Source organism: Monodelphis domestica, chromosome 8 (assembly GCF_027887165.1).
Source record: "Monodelphis domestica isolate mMonDom1 chromosome 8, mMonDom1.pri, whole genome shotgun sequence".
NCBI lineage: Eukaryota > Metazoa > Chordata > Mammalia > Didelphimorphia > Didelphidae > Monodelphis > Monodelphis domestica.
The window spans coordinates 162,381,880-162,402,314 of record NC_077234.1 but is presented as its reverse complement, the minus strand read 5'-3'; the positions used below and the strand labels follow the sequence as shown (position 1 = coordinate 162,402,314).

At 37.9% G+C, this 20,435-nt stretch overlaps 1 protein-coding gene across 1 annotated transcript in view; it reads right to left on the bottom strand.

The window, feature by feature from the left end:
* RAP2A (RAP2A, member of RAS oncogene family) overlaps nt 1-20,046 on the bottom strand; it is a 52,085-nt gene extending 32,039 nt beyond the window's left edge. Inside the window, exon 1 of the mRNA XM_007501375.3 lies at nt 19,339-20,046. Within this exon, the coding sequence (XP_007501437.1) occupies nt 19,339-19,652 (314 nt within the window). The 5' untranslated portion in view covers nt 19,653-20,046. The remainder of the gene's footprint in view (nt 1-19,338) is intronic.
* Between the last annotated feature and the right edge of the window lie 389 nt (nt 20,047-20,435).

Below are 20,435 nucleotides of genomic sequence, written 5' to 3'. Positions count from 1 at the left end.
AAGGTTGGTTAATAGATCTAATTTTATTTGATGTTATATTATGGAATAATTGAAAGTCATTTTTTGCTACAATTCTCTTCCTCATTCCCCACAGAAACTCGAAGTTTTTCTTATAGTAGATGACACACTTCCCTGTTTCTTCATGGAAAATATCAGGTCATTTCCTTTAACTTCCTCTACCTCTTCTTCAAAATATCTCAGTATCAACCCTCATTTCTCCTCCTTAGCTGCCATCTCAAGAGGAAGAGGTAGCTCCTACTCCTTAAGACTAAAAAAACCTCTTTGTATTGTATCCTTCCCATAACTGCCTAAACAAATTCAAGTCTCTAATCTTAATCTCTCCCAAACCAAAATAAATGCAAAACAGCTTTCCCTGGATTCTTCTAGCTCCAATGGTCCAAGGCCCCTTCTCTGTCCTTCCCTTCACTGCCATACTTCTTGAAAAAAATAATCTATATCCTCTGCCTCCATTTCATCAGCTACTTGCTCTTTAATCCTGGCTTCTGTTTTCCCAAATCCACATAACTATTTAAACCAATGTCTCAAAGGCTGCCTTCTTATTGTAAAAATCTCTTTTCTCATTTCTCACTTTCATTGATCTCTCTACAACACTGACACTGCTGATGATTTCTTCTCAAAATTTCTAAGACACCACAAGTCTCTGGTTGTCATTATTTTTTATATTACTATTATTAGCCTCATACTTATATAGCATTTTTGAGGATCAGAGTGATTAAGTGATTTGCTCATAGTTACATACATGCTTAGGGAGTACAAAAGCCAATTCTCCCTACTACAAGTATAGCATGAGTTCTACTCCTTGCTGCGTCTCTGGTTCTTAAACACCTCTAACCAAGCCTTCTCCATGTTTCTAGCTCCTGTCTCTCTTAAAGCTAGTGTTTCTCAAGCATTAGTGGCTAGCTCTCTTTTCACCCTTGAAAATTTTATTTCATTTCCATATTTTCAACTATTAACTCTCGATAGATGGTTGCCAATTTGTATTTCTCATCTGAGCTCTTTCCCCATCTCCAGTTCCATGATTCCAACTGTTACAGGATACCATTACTGTATATCCTGTGTAAACACAAATTTAACATACAGTAGAATTTATCCTTTTTACCCAAAAACATTCTTTCTTATTTTACAATTTCTGTCAGTAGCACCACCAATTTTAGACAATCACCCATATTTGAAGTCTTAATGTCTTTTCTCATTTTTCTTTCCTTTGTCTTCTACTTATTTACCAACTCCTGCTAATACTGCTTTGAAAATATCTCCTGTATATGTTTTTTATGCTACATTATTTATAGACACTCAATTTTTTGTAAGTTCAAAATAAAAAGTAAAATGACTGATAACTTGAGAGCACATCTGAACTTAACCTCATGCCACAGCTTCCTACTTCTATGTTCTTTATTCTTCAAGCCACACCTCACACTACAGTCAAATTAAATTTATTACCGAGAACAGGTCACTTCTCTGTTCAATTTTTCTAAATGTCATAATATCTCAAATGAATCAAAAAATCAAAATGGGCATAAACCAAAATGTGCATTGTTTGAATGGGAATAATTTGATTTCATAGGAGAGCAAGCTGATCATGGATCTCAGATCTCTGAGTTGAGCCTCTCATTTTGAAGATAAAAAATTGAGGATTAATGAATAGTCTAGAAAGTTCCACCAAAATTGGCAGCTTTGAAAAACATCTTGAAATGCCCCACAAGGAGAGGACAATACTCACTGCTCTTTTCAAAAGTAGGGATGTAACCAAAAGTTTACAGCATAGTAAAAAAATGGTTGCTCCAAGGTTTTGGAAATTTACAGTAAAGCTAAATCTATAATTTGAACTTGATGTTTTATTATCTCCCACCAAATAAAGATTTATAGAGCACCCTACTATAACTTATCATAATGAAGCTGGTTCTTTGCCAGTTTTTTCCCTTTGAAATAAGGTTACTTCAACTAGTTATACTTAGATGAATTTAATTCGTGTATCTTTGGAAGACCATCTAGGAGAATTTGATACTATTGCCAACTATGAAATGGATCCCAAGTGTTCCAGCATACACTAGGCACAAAGAAAAAAGAAAACAGCAAAATACTAAACAGGTGATATACCGTAATACCCTTTAAAGGGTTCATGATCTAATGCATGTGGAATCTTCAATGGTACAGGCTGTAAACCATTCATATCAGATCATTCTGAGAGATTCTTTACTTTGTCCTCCCATAAATCATCCAAAGATCATGGAATCATAGATCTCCAACTGAGAGACCCCAGAGGTCATCATGTTGTCCAATCTGCTAATTTTAAAGTTGAGTAAACTGAAGCCCAGGTAGGTTATGGGGCTAGCCCATAGTTAAAGAAATATCTAAGATGGAATTTGAATCCAATCCTTATGACTCCAGAGTCAAGATGCTTTCCACTACACCTTGCTGCAACCCAATGTCCTAGGAGAGTTCATTCATTGTTTGAAAAATATCTTTAGAATATCATATCTCTTCTGAGAGATGACTTATTGGCAGGTTTTTTATACACTGGTTTAATATAAAGAATTTTTAATAACTATAGCAGACTAATAATGATAGCTAGCATTTATAGAGTGCCTACTATGTGCCAAGCAATGTGATAATAAGCACTTAACAATATCATCTCATTTCATCCTCACAAGAATCCTAGGAGGTAGGTGCTATTATTGTCACCATTTTATAACTGAGAAAACTGAGGTAAATAGAGGTTAAGTGACTTAGCCAACATCACAGAGCTAGTAATTATTTGTGGTAATATTTGAACCCAGATCTTTCTGACTCCAGGCCCAGTACTCTATTCACCAGTACCACTCAGCCAAGAGGAAAAAAGCTGACTATATTCCTATTGTTAGGAAAGTAACAAATAGGTGTTTGTGTCTTCTGTCACAGCATGAGCCTTATGGAAATATGTACTACATGAAAGCACTGGTAAAACCTTTATCAGACAGTTTACCACCTCTGATGGGAGGGGAGAGGAAGAGAATGAATCATACAATGTTAGAAAACAATTGTCAAAAATTATTTCTACATGTAATAAAAAAATTAAGTAAAAAAAGGGAATAAAGTGACAACAAATTGATTTCTTTCTATTTAAACATTAATGATAAATCAATAATCATAAAAATCAGCAATAATAGCTAGTATTTGCATAAAGCTTTAAGGTTTGCAAAGCACATTTTATTGTCCCTGGAAATTTACAACAAACCTGTGAGTTACGTATGATTATTATCCCATTTTACAGATGAAGAAACTAAAGCCAAGAAAGTTAAATGACTTGCCCAGGATTACACAGTTAATAAGTAACTAAATGTTTATGTGTATCAAGAGCCTATGTAGAAGGCACTTTTCATGGAGAAAGAATCACACATTACATCAGAATTAAACTTCATGCATTTATTTAAATCAAAGAAAGGAAAGGCATAGCTAGGAATCCTTTAAATCATCAAGATTCTTAATATTTTTAGTTTCATTCATTTTTAGAGCTTGTTTACATTCATGTCCCACCCTTTTTATTACTAGTCCAATTAAAATTAATGTGAAGAATAGAGTTTAATCATTTTTAAAGAATATCATAATCATCCTTTAGGAGAAATGCAAATAAAACTAGAGTTGAGAATCAACTCCCCAAATCTCTTCTCTTTGTTCTCTCTCTCTGTCACAGGCATGATGGAAAAAGCACCTGATCTGGAGTCAGAGGTCTTACCTTGGAAAAGTCACATCCGTTTGGAGCATCAGTTTCTTCAAGTGGAAAATAAGCACACTGAACTCAATGATCTCAAAATCCTATGACTTAAGGTAGCAAGGAAAAACAACTAGGAGACATTCTTACTGGCACCTTTCCTTCTAGCTATAAGATGCCATTATTCTAAACTTGGACATGTACATGGAAAAACACAGCTTTCATCTTTCAAAGTCCATGTACTGTCTGTATATGAACAAGATATTGACCACATGAGTTCTAGTTAAAATAAAAGCTATATACATCAGAGAACTCAGCTAACCAATACATGAAGACACTTTTTTAAGCCAGATGGTCAAAATATGTTCATGAATTAAAATATACAACTTTATTCTGGAAATATAATAAAACTATCTTCTATTCTTATAGAAATTCTTGGCAAAATTTCCTAAAAAGCCCCCAATGAACTTGATATACACAGTTTATAAAATAAATTAGTATAAGCATCACTAAGTTTTAAAGCACATTTCTCTGCTAATGACTGTTTAACAGTGCTTTAACAATCATGTCAGAGATAAAATTTATTTGCCAAAAACTTCTTAATTATAATTAAAACTTTTAAAATTTGGTAAATGTTTTCTTTCCTTAGTTAAGCAAGCTGGTATCTTAGCATACTCCAATAATGGGTAGGATAAAAACACAAATCTAAACCCTACCCAACCTCCCTCCCCCCCTCCACACTGAAAAAGAACTCAAATATTATATATTTAATGATGTGACATGCTCTCAAGACTTTCTTTTATGGGACTACTTAATCCCATAGACTCTAATTTAACTTACAGTTCTTAGATTCTAAAACAAAGCAAACAAAGATCTCTAAGAGGGGGACAAGAGAATCCAGTGACCCAGAACTTAGGGAAAAAAATCCCAAATAAACATAAAAGTATTGGTTTTCCTGTTGGTCCCACTCTTCCCTATCCTGTTTCTAGTATTAAAGCCCTTCCCTTGTTTCTTAGGAGCAATCCTACCTAGAGTACATGAGTTTTCTAGTAACTAGTTCCCTATCTTATATTCTCATATTGAAGTACCTACTGAATAGTTCATCTTCGTTTAGCTTGGTTAACTTGTCTCTCCCTGATTTTCCCAGAGCCTAGAATACTGCCCCAGAACCCTAATTCTTATGACTAGATCTCCGTTATCTTCCAGAAGATCACACATGATCTATCTTAATCTTCACCTATTCCAGGCTTTCTGATTACTGTGCTAAACTCAGCAATGTCAAACATATAACACAATATTACATTATTTATTGAGCACTGTGCAAGCACCTCCCATGGGTGAGGCACAGTGCTAGGTGCTGGGGATATAGATGCAACTAATGAGAAATAAAAAGTTTCCTGGGTTTCTGAGCTCTCTTTATATGAAGGCTCTGGGAAGTTTTTTGCTCTAGCCTCTAATCAAAGGACATCTACTTGTCTCCACCTACTACTGTCTAACCCTTCTCTTCTCCGGCTTGTCCAACTACCAGGTCTCTGGTTCTGACAATACCTGGTGTTCTGTGAAGACTATTTTCTACAAAGGAAAAAAAATCCTCTGAATAGATCCATGTTTTCTATATATCACATTAACCTTTTTGTGATAAAAGCTGAAATGGGGCAAAAGAAAGAATGTCAATGAAAAAGAAGAGAGCCAGAAACAGGTAAAATGAAAGAAAGAGACAGACAAATGACCACAAGGGCAACAACCAGGGAAGATCAGAATATGTAACATGAGTATTTGGTCACAGATATTCCCTAAATGTAAGAGAAAGCCTGTGAGGAAAGTTAAAAACAAACAAACACAAAAACACAACAAAAAAGTCTATGTATTTTAGAAAACCACATGAATTACAACAGTACCATAACCTGGTGGACCTCTGGCCTCAATGTGCTTCCCTGAAGATAGGGGAATCAAAGTATTCCTGTCTGTGGCACCATGGCTGGCCCAAACTCTTCTCAGTCTTAAAAGACCCAACTGATTCCATTCCTTTTTCTCTTATGTCACCATTCTAGCTGGCCATATTATTCCCTTCCGAGCATATCCTCTCGACAGCTCTTTAGGGGATGTGTAGCCTCACTTTCACCCTGCCCCAATTCATAATTCATAATACTACCATAATGAGCTATGCCCAGTTCAGGTCATGTCTCCATATTCAAAAAGCTTCAGTAACTCCTACAGGCTGTGAGGGCTCTTTCAGCTGTAGCTTTAGTTTGATAAGAATATAATCTTTAAGAACTTTTTGGATTAAAATTCACTAAACTTCTATGCCAGTCTCCCTCCTCCCCCAAATCCTGTACCTTTCCAAGTATATCATACTACTTTCCCACATACTGTGTTATTCAGTAGGGTCTAACTCTTCATGGTTCCATGGACAATACTATCCATAAGGTTTTCCACTAGAGTGGTTTGCCATTTCTTCCTCCAATGGATTAAGGCAAAAAGAGGTTAAAGTGAGTTGTCCAGGGTCTCACTGGAAGTGTCTGAGACTACATTTGAATTCAGGTCTTCCTGTCTCGAGGTGCAACTCTATCCACTGAGCTACCTAGCTGGCTCCTAATTATAGTCCAGCAAAATTGAACTAAACACATGTTAAATTCATATCTCTGTGCTTCTGCTATAACAGATCACAGAATTTAACAGATGGAAAAAAAATCTAGCCATACATCTAGTCCAAAAAGTAATTACTCACCACATCCTCCCTGAAAATTTTCCAATAAGAACCTATCATGCCCCAAGGCAAGACAGTTATACTTATTGGGTTGGTATTGTATTTTTAATAAAATTTTTTTCAATGTACAAAAATTCTTAAGTTCTCTCCCTTCCATATCTTTATAACAAATATGCATAATTCCCAAATTCCCAAAATTGTATTACAGGCCATTAATTCTGAGACATTGTGATTTAGTTCACAAGAATTCATACATCACCTATGTGCCGAGTTTGATCTCAAGCTTATATCTACTTCTGATCAGAATCACAGGGAGTTTTGAGGTCATTGAGTCCAACCCTGTGATTTTTATGGATGAGGAAACGGATGGATACTAACAGAGGTTAAGTGATTTGCCCAAGGTCACACAGCTAGTTATATGTCTGAGGCAAGAACTGAAAACTGAGGCAGTTATCTTTATTCCTTATATATTGTGTGCCACCAAACTTTTCCTGACATGAAGCTTAAATTTGTGCTTGCAGCTTTTAACCAATGTTCCTAATCCTACCATGCCCCACATGACAGTCCTTAAAGAGCTGCCCTATCCCGCTTGTCTCTTCTCAGGAGTCTTTTTTGTCTGTTTCTTCAATAAATATTCACATGAAGACTCAGATTCACCCTCCTCCATACAAGAGGTCTTTCTAGCTTCTATCTTGTATATACAACACTGTTATTTACATGTTATATTCCCCACCTGAACATTTGAGAATCTTGAAGAAGGGTTACTGTTCTTGCTTTTCTTTGTATGCTCACACTTAGCACAGTGCTATGAACATTTGGGGGTGGGGGGGGGTGATATAAAGAATGCCCTCAGGCGTCCATGGAGAGGGGGGAGGGGAGCAGCCCAGTCTGGAATCCCGTTGGTTTTCTAGTAGCAAACTCTGGGAACTCAATGCTGCAGGCAACAGTGTGCCCACAGATAGGGTTCTGAGTGACCCCTCTGGCACGTGTGCTATAGGTTTGCCACCATGGACCCAGACCATACTAACTGCTAAATAAACCCCCACTAATTGAATGACCAAATCAAGAACTATTACCCTGAACAGTGAGCTACCTCATTTTTAAGCTTCCTCAGTTAATATTTCCTCACTTTCCAGTGGCAAAACATTTTAAGGTTGAAATACCTTTGAAACCCAAGGACATTTTCCCATTTATCTAATATGAATGCCTCTAACAACACCCCTTTCCTCTGTTTTTATTCTCAGTAGACAAGAGATATCCTGCTTATTTTTAGTTAAGATTATAAAAGGCATGCATTTATATTTCTAAAATTCATGATAATAAAAGATGCTTTACTAAATTACATTTAAAAATAAATATTCTCAGGGCATGCCATCATTTTGCTCAACAACTAAATACCTATTCTCTAATAGGCATAGCTTTTACTAACCATCTGTTCTAATGATCTATTTCAGTAGTCACTGCAGTTCTGAATCAGTTTTGAAAAGGGCTTGGAGGTTAAAGAGGAAAAAAAAAGAGTAAGGAATCAAAACATTTTGAAAATTAATTCCCCTTGAATCTTTTTAAAAGGAGATTAGTTCTTTTACTTTTAATAACATACACTAAGCAGACAATCAGATATCTGTCATAACTGTAAAACAGGAAATAACCTATAATTTGAATTATTTAGCACAAATAAAACAGGCAGCACTAGGTTCTTATAAATGAAAGACTCCAAATTAACACCTTTATCACCAAAAAGTTAATTTTTGGTGAGATAAAACTTTAAAACTTATTACAGAAAGCACATTATATAATTGTATATATTCAATTTTGCCACTGCACTCAGCTCAGCATTTCAAATGAAAAAGGAGGTTTAATTTAAAAGTATACTTAATTTACATGTTGTAATCTATTTAAAACAGCTTATTCAGACAGAGTTTTCAGCAATGCATGATTAGGGTTATATTTTTAACAGGCTTAATTATCATTAAGTAACTAAATACATCAAATTTTCAAAGACTTAAGATGCTGATTTCACAATTACTGTACTTCCCCAGCAATGACTTTAGTATATTAATATTTCGTACAGTTAAATAGAATAACGTAAATTCTAAGAAGTTCATTTGAAATCTTTATTTAATAATTAAAATTGAGGATAATAATAGCCCTTGATAAAGGTTATCCTCAAAAGACTTCCAAACACAAGAAAAATCAAGTACCTTAGAATTTTAAAAAAAATATTCTCCCTACAAGACAAGTAGACTTAAATAGTAGTTTCAGGTACAAGTTTTTTGCCCATAGTCACAGAAGTGATAGGCATAATTTTTCCAAAGAATTTTCAATTAAGTAAACATAAAGCTACGAGTAGGTAAGCACCAGTATTTGAAATAATAAATTCTCAAGTCTACACTGAAGTCTCACTCTTAAGTCTCATCTTATAGTGAAGGCGACAATGAATTCTCAAAGAAGATACCAACAGCAAAAGAGCTCTGAAAGTTCTTACCAAACTGGAAATGCTTTGAGTGCCACATTGGTAATCAACTTTATATCTGTTGTCCAAGATAAATTTGGTGAGAGCTTTATCACCAGGTTGGCATTGGGGTGACTTTTGGCCACAGCAATTCTTGCAGACTGTCCATGAAGTAGAAGAAGGATTGCAAATTGATTTTTGGTAGTGTGAGCATCTATAAGATTTTTCACATGCTGAATAAAAAAAGCTCTTAACAAAGTCACACATATAAATGAAATGTTAGTCATCCTTTCTTACTGAAATTTTTTTTTTCATATCATTTACCACTGTTTTGCCAAGCCTTGGTTTGATATGGTGAACCATAAAAGTATCTTTAAGAAACTAGATTTTTCTCACTACAGCAGATAGATACTTTAGAACATGGTAGAACATGGTTTAATAAACACAACTATCAAAAGAAACAGAAGAGCAATGTAGTAACATCTAAATGGCTTTACCACACCAGTATAATTTACTGATGTAGTTAAATTTATTTCCTAAAAAGAGTTTCTTAATTTTCATTTATAAATCTAATCAGTCTACATTAGTCTTAACTGGTATCTATAAAAACCTACTGGAGTTCATTGTTAATCTTGGACTGGCATGTTCAGGTCTTGAATTGTGGTAAAGCTCATACTTACTCTTTTGATTATGTGGAAGAATATATAATCTTTCTGTGTTAAACCTTGGCTGAAAGGTAAGATTAAGTGGATAGAGTATTTGGACTTTTGAGTCAGGAAGGTGTCAGTTCAAATCCTACCATACTTATTAGCTGTGTGACTGGTCAAATCACTAAACCTTTGTTTGCCCCAGTTTCTTCATCTGTAAAATAAGGATGATAACAATAGCATATACTCTCCAGAACTGTTGTGAGGACAGGATCAAATGACAGAACAATTGCAAAGCACTTAACATAGTGCCTGGCCCACAGTAAACACTATAAATATTAGCTATTATGAGTTCTTACTACTTGGAGGCTAAGGCTCAGTTTTAAAGACCCTCAAAGTCAAAATAGGGTACACAATAATACCTAAGCTACTTTTAGGAGCAAGAAGTCAAGGTCTCTAGGAGCTACAAAGCAGCAAAGGGTTTAGTAGTGTTGTGGTGAGTTACAAAAGAACTCAAAAGATGACAGAGCTATATCCCTAGGCCTTTTCTATATCCTCAATTCTGGGCATTCAATACTATTGACCATACCTCAGAACACTTTTAAAAATTCTAACCTACCCCTTTAGCTTTCTTGGGGTCAAAGGATAAATGGTAAGGGACAGGAATCTTTTGCAATCTTTTCATTTCAAGCTTACTTTCAAGCTTCATCCACTGCCATATTTTCTACCACCATTATTTTCCCATCTGTCTATGAGTCCCACATTTACAAATGCCTGCCCAACAATGTTCTGCTTTAGTATTATTAGCTATGTGATCCCGAACATATTTCCCAATTTCTTCATTTGCAAGGGTGGGGGAGGAGCAATAGGTTAGATTACCTAAAGTACCATCCCAATTCCTGGGTATATTCTACTAACCTCACATAGCACTTTTCCTTTCTTTAATATTCTTCTTAAAAAAAAACAAAACAAAACAAAACAAAAAAATCCTTACCTTCCATCTTAGAATCAATACTGTGTATTGGTTCCAAGGCAGAAGAGTAGGAAGGGCTAGGCAATGGGGGTCAAGTGACTTTCCCAGGGTCAAACTTCTAGGAAGTGTCTGAGGTCAAATTTGAACCTAGGACTTCCTGTCTCTAGGCCTTGCTCTCAATCCACAGAGCTACCTAGCTGCCCCCAATTCTCTAATATTCTTGATATCTTTATGTACTAGTTTTAAGAGGGTCAAGATACAAACAGAAGGTGCAAGAAAATCAGGACTCTCTCTTAAATTTGGCCCATGAAAAACACAAAATGCATTAACTGAATTGAATAAATGCTTGAAAATTTTTGTGAAAGGACTAAAAACAACCTGCACATTCACTAACTCTAATTCAACATATATGGAACTATACTCTTCCCTTTCCCCATAAATTTCCCTGGATTCTCTTTTTTGTTTATTTTTATTAATGGTACCACAATCCTCCTAGACATCCAGGCAAAAAAGCTCAGGGCAATCTAAAACTTTACTCTTCGACTCTCCACATAAACCAGTAGTTGGTTTATTTATTTTTCTTCCATAATGTTTCATGTATCCTTCCTTTCCTTTCTACTCTCATGATAATCCTTAACTGGTCTCACATCAACCCCATATCTACCAACCTCTCTACCACTGATCCTATGGATCCTATGAATCAATAACAGATTAATCTTCTTTAAACTCTGAAATACAAATTCACAGAACTATAGAGCTAGGAGGTGCTTCAGAAGTCCTCTAGCTCAATTCTCTCTTTACAACATTTCCAGCAATTTTTCACACTGCCTTTGCCTGAAGACTGCCAGTGATGAGGAATCAAATATTATCTTCTAAAGCAGCATATATTGCTTTTGGACAATTCTAACTACTTTCAAGCTTTTTTCCCTTAAATCAAACTTAAATCTCTCTTTGTCTAACTACAACCCATATTCCCACTTCTGCTTTCTTGAACAAAGCTGAACAAATCTAATCCAATTCCTACATTATAGCCTTTCACATATTTGAAGACCACAACCATATTTCTCCATTTTTTATTCTCCAGACTAAACATCTAATTCCTTCTACTGATCCTTGCATGGCATGCATGTCTTATTATCGTGGTGCCTGTCTAGCTTGTCAATAACCTTCCTAGAATATGGTACCTACCAAAGAACTAAACACAAGTCTCACTACATGGTGTGACCATGTAGAATACTGACCTTGTTAAATGGGAGTTACCAGAAGGGGCTACCTGGACCTCAATCACCTCTAAGGCCTCATGATTAGAGCAGGTCTCTGGGAACTTACCACTCCTAGAGCTTCTGATTTGATCAGAAGCTAATTATCCAGCCTCTGATCTCATCAAATGTTAGTCACTCCTAGTTGACACTTAATCACATCTAGAGCCTTTGGTCTCATCAGGTATATTAGTGGCTCCTTCCCTCTGATTGCTTCTTCCCAGTGGAATTATAGTCAAACCTGCTCCTTTCTCCTCAGTATGGGCACTCTTCTGGCCCAACAGAACTGTGTGGTGGCCCCAAACTGTAGTTCCTCTGCCTTGATTAAACACCCTTATTGTTGTTATTTGGATGTCCTCTTTTTATTTCAGGCTGACAGCCTTTATCAAATCTCTCCTTTGGGATAAGTTTCTTTAAATGGCATTACCTTTTATCACTGCACTGTCACAGTGTCAACTCAAGCTGAGCCAACAGAATCCCTAGATCTCTTCCACATCAACATCCTAAACCTTAGCTCTCACATCTATACTTTACTTGAAATTCACTTGAAGTTTATATTTTAAAATACGGGACTTAGCATTCATCCTTAGGAAATTTCATTCTCACTGGTTAACTGCTTTCTGGATGTTAACTCTGTAATCCAAGTATTAACCACCCTTCCTAATTTGAACCATTCTTTATCTTTAACAAGTATGCTACTTATGCCTTCATTCATGTCACTTGCTTAAAAAACAAACTAAACACAGGACCTTGAATGAATTCCTGGGGTGATCCACTAGAGACCTCCTTCCAAGATGACTATCCCATTAAGGACTACTTTTCATCAAATCCAAATGCACTTAAGTGTACTTACTAACATCTAGTTTTGATCAATTTATCAACAAGTATTAAACTCCTAAGTGCTAGGAGGTGATGCCTTATAGTGGTAGTCTCTCTCCTGACAGAGAATGACAACTGTCTTTGTGCATTATCATCTATTGATGAATGGAACAATGCATACTCAAGATGAACTTACTTTCATGTCCCTCCCCTCTTCAAACACCTTCAGTTGCTCCCCGCTGCTTATAAGATGAAGTCTATAGCTCTAAAGATGCCAAAATAAAACCACAAAATATCTTAGTGGATTTATCTCCCTGTTCTTCTCTGCCCCATCCCCCCACACCAGCCACACTAATCTAGTAGTCACCCACAAAAGAATGCTTTGGTTTTCCTGTTATTTTAGGGGGGTTGCCCATGCTGTTTCTTTTATTTAGAGTGTCACTCTGCCCTCCTTTGAACTCCAAATCCTTTAAATTCTTCAAATTCAAAACTCCTTAGATTAAGCCTTTCATCATTACCCTATCTAGAGGTGATATCGAAAGCTCAAAAGGGATTTTCAAGGTTCAAGGAGGTCTTGGTTTAGTGAAAAGAGGACAGATTTTGGATTCAGGCCTGGGTTTAAGCTTTTTCTCCAACTTAGTGATCCTGGGGGCAAATCACTCACATTTTCTTAGGCCTCAATTTCCTCATTAATAAAGTGAGGGAACTTGGATATAATGCTCCTTCCCCAGGCCCCTTTAATTCTAGTCCTGTGATGCTATTATTTTAGAGATTATCAAACTGAATCACCTCACTTTACATATAAAGAAACTGAGGAACAGAAAAAGATTAAGTGGCTTTTCACTATGTTAATTATTTGTTAGTACAGTATGTATTAGTGTTCTCAGTAAGATTGTATAGGCCCAGAAAATAGAGAACCTAAGACTTGGGGAGGGGAGTGGAGGGAAGAGATCTCTAATCAATTTTTTCAAAAAGCTGAGAAATTTACAGTCATTTTCAATGGGTCCAAATTACTTTGGTCTAGCAAAGTAAATACAAAACATAATACCAATCAATATGAACTATTTCATTGATTAGGGGCATTAATATTCCTAAAACATGAAGCATCTTAGGAAAATCATCCAAACTGAAGAAGCATACAAATCCTACTAGGATGCCAGTTTCCTAGTCACCTTTATTTATTAACTAAACATAGTATGTGCCAGAGAGAATACTAGACATGGAGGATGCAAAAATGAAGTAATCTTTATTCTCAAGGAGCTTTAATTCTAATTGGGAGAGATAACATAGGCATATATAAATATGTATGTAGAGAATAAATATACAGGATAAATGCAAAATAAATACAACATGAGAAAGGGGGGGTTAATCTTCATGTAGAAAGTGATGCTTCAGCTATGTCTTACAGAAAGAATGAAATGAAGCAGAAGTAGGGGAAGAATGAAGTAACAGGAAATAATCGTGTCATAGAGACAAGAGATGGAATGTCATTTATGAGAAATGTAAAGAAAGTCTGTTTGGCTGGAGTGCAGTTTGGAAGAGGGGTAACATATAAGGAAGATAGAAGCATAGGCTGGGGCCAGATTGAGAAGGACCTTCAAAGCCAAATGGTGGAGTTAATATTTGGTCCCAGAGACAACTGGGAGCCAAGAGACTATCCTGAGGAGGGGAGCAACATGGTCATAATTGTACTTAAAGACAATCACTTTTTTTTGTGTGGAGTAACCATGGAAGTGGAAAGAGATTTCAGGTTAGGAGACCAAAGAGGAGTCCATTAAAGTAATCTACACAAGAAGTAAAAAGGGCTAAGGTGGTGGCTATATGAGTAGAGAGAAAAGGTTAGATTTGAGATGTTGTGGTGGCAGAAATAACAGTCATTTGATTAATACAAAAGTAAAGGAAAATGAGGAGTTAAAGATAATGAGATTGTAAACATGGGAGACCAGAAGAAAGGTGTGATCTCAGAGGACCAGGTCTAAGGCCAGGTATGAATTTCAAATCTTGTAACAAAGTGATCACTGTCATTCTAATCCACACTGTATCAAGGACAATGTTTAACACAAATGAAATGCTCAAACCATGGTCTTGAGAAACTGCTAAAGCTATTTCTTTATAGCTCACGAAACTCACTTCATCTCTGTAAGTTAGAAAATATTATTACCCCTGTTTTACAGAAAAGGAAACTGAGACTTGGGAATATCATGAATTTTTCAGGGTCACGAAGAACCTATTCAGAGTTGAAACACAAACCCTGCTGGAATCTCTATTAACTACTACACTTCAAACTGCTTCTCATGAAACTGACAGAAAATACGCAGAACAGGGGGCAGCTGGGTACCTCAGTGGATTGAGAACCAGGCTTAGAGACAGGAGGTCCTAGGATCAAATCTGGCCTCAGCCACTTCCTAGCTTTGTGACCCTGGGCAAGTCACTTGACCCCCATTGCCTAGCCCTTACCACTCTTCTGCCTTGGAGCCAATACACAGTATTGACTCCAAGACAGAAGGTAAGGGTTTAAAAAAAAAAAGAAAATACAGAAAACAAATCATAAAATCCTGAACATAAAGCAAATATCATACACTCTAAGCTTTTCTTAATTACTTAGGGTTATCATTATGAACTTATTCTGATTAGCCCCATAGGAGAAAAAAAAAGCAAATTCATTTCTGAAAAATCATTGTTATGGATCATCCTGGATAATAAGGTATCACTTGGAAGCAGATGTTTCTCCCAGATGAGTTTGAAGTTATTAAATAAAGACAACATAAATAGCTGTACTAGAAGCAAATTTAGACTTGAAGCAGAGACTATTATAAAATCATTTATTGGATGTCTTTAGTAGGGATTCTTTTAGGGGCATGAGCTGTACTTTTGGGGGGTATAAATATGGTCACTTGAGGTCTCTTTCAACTCTGAAATTTTCTTATTTGGTTTATCAAACTACTATATGATATATTGACTCAGGAAACTTTTTTTTTATCCTTACCTCCCATCTTAGAATCAATACTGTGTATTGGTTCCAAGGAGAAGGGCAGTAAGGGCTAGACAATGGGGGTTAAGACACTTGCCCAGGGTCACATAGCTAAGAGTGTCTGAGACCAAATTTGAACATAGGACCTTGGTCTCTAGGATTGGCTCTCAATCCACTGAGCCACCCACAGCTACCCCCTCAGGAACCTTTGAGGCTTCTGTCCACTTAATCTTTTTCTCAAAACTCTTTAAAACTTCTCTATGTTGAAGATACCACCATAACTTTCAAATTTCCAGACTTGATATAACATGATCCCTCAGCCTTCCTCACCTCACATATCCAAGCAGTTGCCAAGTTTTCTCGTCCCTATCTTCATAATACCTCTTGACATCAAACCAGTTATACCTCAACCTCTGGCCGACTCATCCTTTGAAAGTGATTTTCCTAAAGCAGAGTAGTTCTCCAGCTCATTTTACAGATGAGGAAACTGAGATCAAGATGGTCAAGTGACTTGCCCAAGATACAGATAGTATCTGAAGCCAGATTTGAAATCAGATCTGTCTTGGTCATTTGAACAGGTCTGATCAGGTCATTCCCTTACTCAAAAATTTTCAGCAACTCCCTATTACTTCTAGGATCACAAACAATGAAACTTCTCCATTTGGTATATAAGACCTTCACAGAAGCATGGGAGTACAGCCAATGGCATAGAGAAGGGAGAGTCATGTGAGGAATAGTAAAAAAAAAAAAACCTTTAATATACTCAATCTTTACATCTCCCTTTCAATCTTGCTATTCCCTTTAAGACTGATATCAAGAGTCATCTTCTGTATGTTTTTTCCAAATTCTCACAATTGCTAGTGACTTCTCCAAATAACCATGTATTGACTATGTGTATCCATGTGTCAAGAAGATAAGTCTTCTGACTCGACATACATACACAGACATACAACCTAAACTATAAACTCCTCTAGGGCAGGAACTGTTTTGTTTGGGGTTTTTTGCCTTTGTACCTCCAGAGCCTAGCATAGCACTTAATAAATGCTTATTCACTAAGTTCTTCTATGTCCTTCCTGTTTCCTTGCTGTCCTGAGTCATTTCCTGCTTATGCCTCCCTTTAAAAGTTCTTCCACTATTCTCTTTCCTACTAATTTGTTATGATCCTGGAAACCAGATAATAAAACTTAATAGCATTACTCCTAAAAACAGGAGTAACTAAGCAAATAAAGGTCTAAATGAGTTGGTTTGTTTTCAGTTTTAAGTAAAAGAACTTTTAATTTAATATTGACTTTTGATATCAATTGATGATCAGAGCCCCCCCCCCTTTTTTTACTCAAAGTCCTTCAATGGTTCCCTATTACCTAAAGAATAAAGTTTAAATTCCTTGGTCATTTGAGTCCCTTTATGATCTGTTATCATTCTATTTTACCAGATTAAATTTATGCTTGTTACTCTGCTTCATATATTTTAAGTTTCTGTCTTGACTTCTTGCTCTCCACTTAAATAAACCCATTTCTGCAATTTCCCATTTCCATGCCCTTGCTCAGTTTTCTCCAACCATCTCTCCAATCTTAATCTTGCCCACTGAATTCTGTGGGAGTCCTGGGTCTCTTCAAAGCCCTCCCTGATTCTTCTACCTAATAAAGACCTTTCCCCAAGTTCTGCTTTCACAAAGCAATGTTTGCACTCCTCTTGCATTAATATGTATTACTTTTCATTGAGTGTATTCCTCATTTCCCCTCATGTAAGGTCTACAGGAAAAAACAACTCAATGCTCTGCATACAGTAGACAGTTGGCTAATGTTTGGGAAGGAAAATAAATACACTTATCTGCAATGATTTTAAAGAAGCACTTGGGAATATCAAGTCATTACATAAGAATGAACAATTTCACCAGTCAACATCATTCTAAAAATTGTTTTTTATTCATTGCACTTTTAAAAGTGGAAATCCTTATAGATTATACAAACTAATATGAAACTGTACCACAGAAATTAATAACAAAGCATCTACTGGAAGGTAAGTCACCATCTACAAGGTAAAGGGTAAGGAAGGGGAAGAAAAAAGAAAAAGAATCAAAATCAAATCTTTCAAAACTAAGAATGAAGCTGAAAAAGATAGTCATTTTATTTTAGGCTGTTATTCTCCAAGAAACTTAAAAATTTTAATTCAGCTACCAAGTATACTGAGTGTTACTGAAAAAAATGTTTCTACTTTAGTATGGTACTCTCACAAATTGAATTAAAGATAATCTCATTTTCAATTAATATCTCTGAGCATTCTGAATATTGGATACTTGGCTCTGGCCCATTCAAAGTAGTTACAGAATCCAAAAGAGGATACTATTGTATTCACAATAGATTTACTACTCTCTAAAAGTACATGGCTTCAGAGTATACCCATATAAGATATGGAGGAAAACAGTGGGTAGGCCTGCATTACAGATTATACATCCACAAATTTATCAACAGATTTTAAGAGTCAAGCACCTTAATGATGGGTAAGAATCAGAAGAACCAACTTGACAGTAGATATCAGAATAAGATGTCAAATGCTGAACTGGCAATTAGAAAAAACTAAAAACTTTTTAATTTTAATTAGCAAGTATGACATTAAGATCATAACTTAAGGCACAGGTTTTTTGGTATACATATTTCAAACTCCGGAAACAGTCTGCAACAGGACAAGAAATAAAACGAAAAGAAAGGATTTAATACAATTCGACAAGCTTTTTTTATTAAGCACCTTATTACATGCCAAGCACTGGGAAGGGTGTTGGAGATAAAGGTCAATCAGTAAACTAGCATTTATTAATCACCTACAGTACAAAGATGAAAGCAAAAAGAAAAGAGAAAATATCCATATCAGATAAAATTGTACTGCAAGTCTCCCTGTAAGTCTTAGAAACGAATTTACTTTTCTGCTAAACATTCAGAAAAGGAAAATTTTGTCTATAAAATTAAAAAAAATCAAATCCCTCCAATTTCTTCAGATACTCAATAGCCTTTTCACGTGCCCATAAACTGTTAGGCTAGATATTTGCAAACCCACGGGGCCTGCAGCAGCTAGCTTTTCTATGTACCTTGCTGTTTCCAGAATTTCATAATCATCATTTTCAAAACTAGCTATTGAACTTGAACACCACTAATGGAAAATAGAAAAAAGTAAAAACTATTAATTCTCTCTCGCTCCCTCCTTAATTTTGCAGTATTCTGTGGTGAAAAACAGCAGCAAAGGGAGTTTTTTTTTCCTCCAAAAATCACTTGCATAAAAAAAACACACTATTTTTCCAGAACTCACCTTTCTTCGACCCTCTCCTCCTTTTCCAAAACACTCCCCTTATAAAAGTCTTTCAACTTTTTTTTTTCCTTTTGGACTCTTTGCCAGCTCTATTACTCAGAGGATTCCACAGATACAGCTAAGCTGACAAAATTTTAGTTGATGAAACAAAGCAGGAGATAAACTTGAAAGGATAACATACCCACAACATGTATGCGCATACACACATACATAAACACACACTCTCAGAGACCAACACACACACACCCAAGGGCACACAAACCCACCCAGAGAGAGAAAATTTTAAATAAGTGCTAGCTGCGACCCCTCCCCTTACTCCTTTCAGAGTAGCAGATTTCTCGGGCTGGGTGGCCGCCTTCTCCCCTCCATTTCTGACCTGAACTTGGTCTGCAGAACTCCACCCCCCCCCCCAACACCACCCGCATCGCTGCACTGGGTTGGGGGTGAGAAGCCAGAGGCGGTTCCCCAAGGTGGGTGGGGTGGGGATCTCCGGACCCTTACCGCTTGACTCGGATGATCTGGTCCCGCATGGGCTTAATGTCCTGGAAGCTCTGCTGATTGACCAGGCTGTAGACAAGGATGAAGCCCTGACCGTTCTTGATGTATAGGTCCCGCATGGAAGCGAACTGCTCGGTGCCTGCCGTGTCCAGGATCTCCAGCACGGAGGGGGACGAGTCCACCTCAATCTCCTTGCGGTAAAAGTCCTCGATGGTGGGGTCGTATTTCTCGATGAAGGTGCCGGTCACGAACTGTACGGTGAGGGCGGATTTCCCCACCCCGCCCGAGCCCAGCACCACCACTTTGTACTCGCGCATCGTCCCCCGCCGCCGCCGCCGCCGCCTCCTCGGCCGCCGACATAGACTTACGCCCGCCGACCCGGGACCCCGGACCACGCCGCTGCCGCGTCCTCGGACGGCTGATGCTGCCGCCGCCGCTGCCGCCGCCCCCACCACCGCCTCTCGGCCGCGGCAGCCCCCTGGGCGGCGGCGGCGGCAGCAACAGCGCTAGGGGCGGCCCTGGTCATGGACCGCGCCGGGCAGACAGACAGCCTCGCAAACGCCGCCGGGAGAGAAGAGAAGAGCGGAAGCAGGAGCCGTAGCCGGGCCACCACCGCTGGCCCGCAGTGCCGCCGCCACACCGCTCCCCGCCCTCCTTCCTCTGCCGCTTCCTCCACGGCGGGCCGGCGGCGGGCGGCGCGCTAGCTCCCGAGCTGCAGTGCTGCCGGGGGCGGGGCGGGGCGGGGCGGGGGTCTAGGATGGGCGCTAGCTCCGCCCTTCTTCCTCCGTCACCTAGGCAACTCCTAGGCGCCCGCTCTGGGTGCAGCCTGTGGAGTGCTGGAGCTTCCGACCCGAGGAGGAAAAACAAACAAACAACCCCCCCTTCCCAATACCTGCACACCCTAACCTAAGCTGGGGATAGGTGGAAGGTGTGGCATCCACTAGGCCAGGTTGTGGTGTTTGGACCAGAGAATGAGCGGAATTGAGCGAAAGTGCCCCTTGGTCATACAGACGCGTGAACCCATACGTTTAAGGTGGACCCCTTGAGGAAAGGCTTGGTTTGGAAGAGGCTGTCAGACCACTGAAGGGACGCACGCAGAT